We start from the raw sequence: 8,473 nt of genomic DNA, 5'->3' as shown, positions 1-8,473 counted from the left end.
ACCAAAATGTATTTATCGTGTGAATGCTCCAAAGCATTCATCCATATGGTTTTCTACACCAAAATTCATCTATTAATTCTTCAACTTATTATCGTGTGAATGCTCCAAAGCATTCACCCATATGGTTCTCTACACCAAAATGAATCTATTTGCTCTTCAACTTATTGTGTGAATGCTCCAAAGCATTCACACATATGATTTTCTACACCAAAATTAATCTATTTATTATTATTGTGTGAATGCTCCAAATCATTCACACATATGGTTTTCTACACCAAAATTCATCCATTTATTCTTCAACTTATTATTGTGTGAATGGTCCAAAGCATTCACAAATATGGTTTTCTACAGCAACATTTTTCTTTTTTTAATTACTGTGTGAATGCTCCAAAGCATTCACAGATATGGCTTCCTACACCAACATGTATTTATCTTGTGAATGCTCCAAAGCACTCACACATATGGTTTTCTACACCAAAATATATTTTTCTTGTGAATGCTCCAAAGCATTCACACGTATGGTTTTCTACACAAAAAATTATCTATTTATTCTTCAACTTATTATTGTGTGAATGCTTCAAAATATTCACAGATATGGTTTTCTCACCAAAATGTATCAATTTATTATTATTGTGTGAATGCTCCAAAGCATTCACAGCTATGGTTTTCTACACCAAAATGTATTTTTCTTGTAAATGCTCCAAAGCGTTCACACATATGGTTTTCTACACCAAAATTAATTTATCGTGTGAATGCTCCAAAGCATTCACACACATGGTTTTCTACACCAAAATTAATCTATTTATTATTATTGTGTGAATGCTCCAAAGTGCGCTCTACCTTCCACATTTTTCACCCGATTCAAACCATTCCACTTTCAAACTGTCCAGCCTATTCGGGAATCGCAGGCTTTCCCTTGAAAAATCCCCAAAATTCCCTGATTCCCCAGAATTCCAGGTTTTCCGGGACATTTTTCCTCATTCAAAATGAATTGGCCATTTTTCAAACTTCCACCATTTCCACATTTTTCAACCTATTCAAACCATTCCACCTTCAACACATTCCACCATTCTGGAAATTCAAACTACCCTTTTTCCAAGTTAAAAAAAATTCCAGGATTTTCCAGAATTCCTGGTTTTCCAAAGCCCTATGTCCACCCTTTTTTCTGGCGACTACTCCTTCCACATTTTTCAACGCATTTGAACCGTTCTACCATCAAAACATTTCTTTTAATAAGGACAAAAAACGAAGTTGTTTTTTGAACTGGAAAAATTCCCGGTTTTCCCGAAATTCCAGGAAATTCAGAAATACCATTCCCATTCAACGTGTTACTACTTCAACATTTCTCAACCGATTTGAAACATTTAAACACCAACTATTTCAACTCATTCAGACCATTCAAGGTTTTTTTTTTACCATCTTCAAAAAAATTCCCTCTTTTCCCGAAATTCCCTATTTTTTCTGAAATTCCCATTGAAATCAATGGGACATTCTTCAAAGTTCAACAATTCCCACATTCTTCAACCCATTCAAACCGTTCCACCTTCAACACATTCAACACATCTTGGACATTCAAACTACCTTTTTTCCACGTTCAACAAATTTCCAGGAATTCCTGTTTTGTTTTTTTAACCCTATTTCCAACCTTTTTTGTTTGACTATTCATTTTCCTATTTTCATCCAATTTAAACTGTTCCACTGTCAAAATGTTTTCTTAGTCAGGAACTAGAAACATTCCCGGTTTTCCCGAAATTCCAGGAATTTCTCAATTAAAAACCGTTACTAATTCAACATTTCTTGACCGATTTAAATAATTCCAACACTGACCAATTCAGCTTATTCAGGACATTCACACTCTTAATCATTTTCAAATAAATCCCACTTTTCCCAAAATTCCTAAATTTCCAGGAAGTTCCCATTGAAATGAATGAGACATTTTTCCAAGTTACACAATTCCCACATTTTTCAACCTATTCAAACCATTCCAACATCAACACATTCCACTCATACTGGACATTCAAACTAACACTTTCCCAAGTTCCAAACCAAATTCTGGTTTTCCTGGAAATTCAAACTCTTAAGCATTCAAACCATTCAAACCATTTCAGCGTTTAAACGATTTCAACATTCAAACCATTTCTACATTCATCCTTCATTCAATGAGCATTTCAGTTCAGCGTCAGCTCTTCAAAATTCAAACCAATCTAACATTCAAACTGTTCTTACATTCATTCTACATTCTGTCTGCATTTCACTTCAACTTCAGCATTGGGGCATTCACACGCAATTCCTTCAGGAATTGCCTCATCTAGTTAAAAAAGCAGTAGTAAATACTGAATTCATAATTTATAAAGCATATTTCTGACATAAATACTCATTAGTATGCAGTTCATAAATGTAACCATTAGTATAGATCTGAATAAACCTCACTCTCTAACAACCTTAAGAGCAGTGCTAGTCACCTTGTTGATAGCTCAGGCTTTTAGCTCAGAAGCTAGCACGCCTGTCTCTCATGCCGGACGACCAGGGACTGAACCACGCGGGTTACTCAAGTGCATACATAAGAGCACAGGTGTCAAACTTAAGGCCCGGGGGCCAAATCTGGCCCGCCACAACACTAAAACCGAGCGGTATAACTCGGTTGGTAGCGTGGCCGTGCCGGCAACTTGAGGGTTCCAGGTTCGATCCCCGCTTCCGCCATCCTAGTCACTGCCGTTGTGTCCTTGGGCAAGACACTTTACCCACCTGCTCCCAGTGCCACCCACACTGGTTTAAATGCAACTTAGATATTGGGTTTCACTATGTAAAAGTGCTTTGAATCGCTAGAGAAAAGCGCTATATAAATATAATTCACTTCACATTATTTTATGTGGCCCGCGAAAGCCTGCAAATACTATGCGTTAACAAAATGCTTCATTTTTTCTTACTAAATATATTTGTTCTTTCCCTTTTGGCATTAAAAATCATGTACTGCATGCAATTGCGTATCTTTTAAAATTCAATATTATCAAAATTCAAATATTATATTACCATGTATTCCAAAAATATTTTTTGTTAAAATAAAGATAAATACTGTACTTAAATAATCTGCTTGACTTATTTCAAAACAAATTATCAATTAAATAGGGGCGGCATGGCGTAGTGGGTAGAGCAACCGTGCCAGAAACCTGAGGGTTGCAGGTTCGCTCCCCGCCTCTTACCATCCAAAAAATCGCTGCCATTGTGTCCTTGGGCAGGACACTTCACCCTTTTCCCCCGGTGCCACTCACACCGGTGAACTGAATGATGAATGATAGGTGGTGGTCGGATGGGCCGTTGGCGCAAATTGCAGCCACGCTTCTGTCAGTCTACCCCAGGGCAGCTGTGGCTATGAAAGTAGCTTACCACCACCAGGTGTGAATGATTGATGGGTTCTACGTGTAAAGCGACTTTGGGTACTTAGAAAAGCGCTATATAAATCCCAGTTATTATTATTATTATTATTATTATAAATAGGATAGGTTTGCAGCCGAGTGTGAAGCGACTGGGATGAGAATCAGCACCTCCAAGTCAGAGTCCATGGTTCTCGCCCGGAAAAGGGTGGAGTGCCATCTCCGGGTTGGGGGAGGAGATCTTGCACCATGTGGAGGAGTTCAAGTACCTCGGAGTCTTGTTCACGAGTGAGGGAAGAGTGGATCGTGAGATCGACAGGCGGATCGGTGCGGCGTCTTCGGTAATGCGGACGCTGTATCGATCCGTTGTGGTGAAGAAGGAGCTGAGCCGGAAGGCAAAGCTCTCGATTTACCGGTCGATCTACGTTCCCATCCTCACCTATGGTCATGAGCTTTGGGTTATGACCGAAAGGACAAGATCACGGGTAAAAGCGGACGAAATGAGTTTCCTCCGCCGGGTGGCGGGGCTCTCCCTTAGAGATCGGGTGAGAAGCTCTGTCATCCGGGAGAAGCTCAGAGTAAAGCCGCTGCTCCTCCACATGGGGAGGAGCTAGATGAGGTGGTTCAGGCATCTGGTCAGGATGCCACCCGAACACCTCCCTAGGGAGGTACGACCGGTAGGAGGCCACGGGGAAGACCCAGGACACGTTGGGAAGACTATGTCTCCCGGCTGGCCAAGGAGAGGAAAGTCTGGGCTTCCCTGCTTAGGCTGCTGCCCACACGACCCGACCCTGGATGGATGGATGGATGGATGGATGGATGGATGGATGGATGGATAGTTCAACGTTTATTTAGCCAATTTTGTCATTTCCAGCATTCATTTGAGCCCATTTAACAAATAACCTTCACTTTACTCCTGGTTAGAACTGTAATAGCGGTGCCACATGGCGCTGCAAGGTGCACAGCTGTGAACATCAATATCACACATTGATTTAATACTGCGAAACAGGGATAGTAAATTCATCAACGGTGATGAATAATTACGTCTTTACCCACGGCTGGCTTAAAATTGCAGTTCTGATTTGGTGTCTCGTCTTGGCGGTTTTGGGGGCTTGATAAGCGCCAGGACCTCTTGGGCGTAGTCCGTATGGTGCAGACCGGCGTTCCTCAAGGCCTGCTCCACCCGAAATCTGGGATCAGCAACAATCTGGGAAACAGATAAGGTAGAAGAAAACAAAATTCATGTTTCTCACTACAGGCAACTTCAACCCTAAACTAACACCCTCCCCGGATTGTTGTTAATAATCAAATGTAAACAATCAAATGCAGATATTTTTCTTATGCCTTTTGATCTCTCTCTCTATGTCCACTACTTGCTGTACATATCCTACCAAAACAGACCTACACTGTTTCAATATCCATTTCTCTGTTCTCAATTGTTGATGACTGATGATAACAACCAAACCTAACCCACCCCACCCTCCACACCCCGAATTGTAAATAATGTAAATAATTCAATGTATACACCCTGATGATTATCTTGTGTGATGACTGTATTATGATTATAGTATATATGATATTATATATCTGTATCATGAATCAATTTAAGTGGACCCCGACTTAAAGGGGAACATTATTACCAGACCTATGTAAGCGTCAATATATATCTTGATGTTGCAGAAAAAAGACCATATATTTTTTTAACCGATTTCCGAACTCTAAATGGGTGAATTTTGGCGAATTAAACGCCTTTCTATTATTCGCTCTCGGATGTGATCGGGAAGCAATCCGCCATTTTCTCACTTTCGTCGGTGTGTTGTCGGAGGGTGTAACAACACGAACAGGGACGGATTCAAGTTGCACCAGTGGCCCAAAGATGCGAAAGTGGCAAGAAATTGGACGAAATTTGTTCAAAATACGAGGCTGTGGGGAAAGCCGACGAAATGGTCAGTCGTTTGTTCCGCACACTTTACCGACGAAAGCTATGCTACGACAGAGATGGCAAGAATGTGTGGATATCCTGCGACACTCAAAGCAGATGCATTTCCAACGATAAAGTCAAAGAAATCTGCCGCCAGACCCCCATTGAATCTGCCGGAGTGTGTGAGCAATTCAGGGACAAAGGACCTCGGTAGCACGGCAAGCAATGGCGGCAGTTTGTTCCCGCAGACGAGCGAGCTAAACCCCCTATCGACCCTAGCTTCCCTGGCCTGCTGACATCAACTCCAAAACTGGACAGATCAGCTTTCAGGAAAAGAGAGCGGATGAGGGTATGTCTACAGAATATATTAATTGATGAAAACTTTATTCATTACTCGCGGTTTTACGTAAATTATTATACATAAACTGTGTTTACCAATAATTTACCTTAAAAACATTAATTTTTTTCAATCATTCGAGTACATTACATTACATTCTTGTAATGCAGTATTTTGTGTCTATTTAGGTATGGTTAACCTGAGTGCTGAAATGGTGGAAAAATATATGTTCTTAGCGTGCCTGAAATGGGCTGTCTGCACTCTCAAAGTGCATGTTGTTGCCAAATGTATTTCATATGCTGTAAACCTAGTTCATAGTTGTTAGTAATTATCTTATCAGACAGTGTTAAGCCGCTGAAATCTGAGTCTGAATCCGAGCTAATGTCGCTATACCTTGCTGTTCTATCCGCCATGTTTGTTTGTATTGGCATCACTGTGTGACGCTACAGGAAAATGGACGGGTGTATATAACGATGGTTAAAATCAGGCACTTTGAAGCTTTTTTTAGGGATATTGCGTGATGGGTAAAATTTTGAAAAAAACTTCGAAAAATATAATAAGCCACTGGGAACTGATTTTTAATGGTTTTAACCCTTCTGAAATTGTGGTAATGTTCCCCTTTAAACAAGTTAAAAAACGTATTCGGGTGTTACCATTTAGTGGTCAACTGTACGGAATATGTACTTCACTGTGCAACCTACTAATAAAAGTCTCAATCAATCAATCAAACCGAGTCCGACTTTCCTATGATGTACTCATGGCTGATGATTAGTCACTCATCTCTCACGGGCTGGCATTTTGGGGAGAAGTTGGAAAATCATTAGTCATGATTGCGTAACAACACCCACAGACGGCAGTGGTGGCCTTGAACTCAAGGTTGTTGAAAAGAGTCTGTAAAAACCAGGGCAATCATTGTTTGAGTGGCCAAGCGGGTTACATAATGCGAGCTGCAGAACGGCTCAGCGGTCAGTCACAGATGAAAGGCAAAGCAAAAACATGAACGTAATATTGCACAAAAAAACACACAACAACCTGGGAGCAGAGATGAGGAGTCAGGTGACCATGTGTCTGCCCAGGTTTTAGCAGTGGATAACCTTTGTTTTTAGAAAACTGCAACACAACATCCCCCGTTAACCCACCTGTGCCTTTTACTCCGAAACCAGAAAAACAGAATATTACTGCATGTGTGTATTTTACAATCTGACACATGCATCGATGTTTATCATTTAATATTCTGATAGTGGAATATTTGCAGGGTTGTTCGGCCTGTGTGGTTTGGACAGAACACAGTTACAATCTGCATAATTAAAAAACACAAATCACACTTCATATGACAATCAAATCAGCTTGAATGTTTTTACACTCAATGATATTTTTCCACATATAAATTACTTCATCACAACTTAACTCCCTGGAAACACGATATTAAAATCCATGGAAATGTTATTTTAAATCCATGATCCAAACATTTTAATAAATTTGGAAAAAGCTGTTTAATTGAACATGTTATTTCTGAACTAGCCCCACTTTCCAAATACATTAAAATGAGGACTGAGAGATTTTGGTTACCGTATTTTTCGAACCATAAGGCGCACTTAAAATCCTTTCATTTTCTCAAAACACGACAGTGCGCCTTATAACCCGGTGCGCCTAATGTACGGAATCATTTTGGTTGTGTTTACCGACCTTGAAGCTATTTTGTTTGGTACATGGTGACATGATTAGTGTGACCAGTAGATGGCAGTCACACATAAGAGATACGTGTAGACTGCAATATGACTCAAGTAAACAACACCAACATTTTATATGTTCCATTGAAAATATAGAACATTACACACGGCGCTCAAAAATCTATCAAAATGTTTTAGCGCGACTTTGGTAAGTTATGAAGCCGCACCGCTTGATGGATTGTACTGTGCTTCAAATACGAGTATTATTATGGTGTGTGTATAAGGTAAGACAAATTATCTGGCGTTTTGTTTCGTAATAACATACTAAAGCAACTTTTCTTACCTTCTGGTACATACTGATCTGTATTTGGGATCTGCATAAGTCCTGAAAATTTGCGCGAGTCTGCCTTTGTAGTCCCTGGTGACACCATAGTCGATAAGCTTCTTCTTATTCTCTATCTTCTTGTTATGGGACATTCATCCTCTGCTGTTGCCATTTCTAATATAAAGTAGTGGAAAGTTCTTACTTATATCTGTCAGTAAACTCGCTATGAAAGCGCTAAAACATACCGGTGTAGTGAGTTTACATTATTCACTCAAGGAACTTTTAGTTGTTAGAGAGTTCTGGTCGGACAGTTTTTCACGGGACACATTTCCTGTGTTGCTGTTGCACTAGTGAGCCACGGATGAGGAGATGCTGCTCCGTTATGAATTGAAGTAAAGTCTGAATCTCATTAAAACAGTTAGCTCCATCTTTTGACACTTCTCCCACTCCCGTCCTTGCACGCTACACCGCTACAACAAAGATGACGGGGAGAAGACGCTGTCGAAGGTGAGCCACGTAAATAAGTGGCTTGAAGATGATCTGTAAAACATCATCTATGCAACATTTTGACCAAAGAACCACCATAACATGTTATGCAGAGTTATGAAACACTCACACAAACTACTGAAATACTCTCGCACACTACTGAAACACTCTCATAAACACTACCGAAATGTTTTTCTCTCACACACCGTGGCCATTTCTTTCTCACACACACTACTGAAACACTCTCACATACACTACTGAAATACTCACATACACTACTGAAATACTCACACACACTACTGAAATCCTTTCACACACACACACACACAACAAAGATTTTTCTCTCATTCACACTACTGAAAA

At 40.1% G+C, this 8,473-nt stretch overlaps 1 protein-coding gene across 2 annotated transcripts in view; it reads right to left on the bottom strand.

Moving 5' to 3' along the window:
- Positions 1 to 4,205: 4,205 nt before the first annotated feature.
- The window catches only part of LOC133613769 (coiled-coil domain-containing protein 148-like), an 87,753-nt gene continuing 83,485 nt past the window's right edge, over positions 4,206 to 8,473 (bottom strand). For both annotated transcript variants that reach the window (XM_061971541.1, XM_061971542.1), the window contains one exon: positions 4,206 to 4,578. In XM_061971541.1, the coding sequence (XP_061827525.1) occupies positions 4,435 to 4,578 (144 nt within the window). In that variant the 3' untranslated portion in view covers positions 4,206 to 4,434. The remainder of the gene's footprint in view (positions 4,579 to 8,473) is intronic.

This window comes from Nerophis lumbriciformis, linkage group LG13 (assembly GCF_033978685.3).
Source record: "Nerophis lumbriciformis linkage group LG13, RoL_Nlum_v2.1, whole genome shotgun sequence".
NCBI lineage: Eukaryota > Metazoa > Chordata > Actinopteri > Syngnathiformes > Syngnathidae > Nerophis > Nerophis lumbriciformis.
The sequence above is the reverse complement of the archived record's forward strand: the minus strand, read 5'-3'. Positions and strand labels throughout refer to the sequence as shown.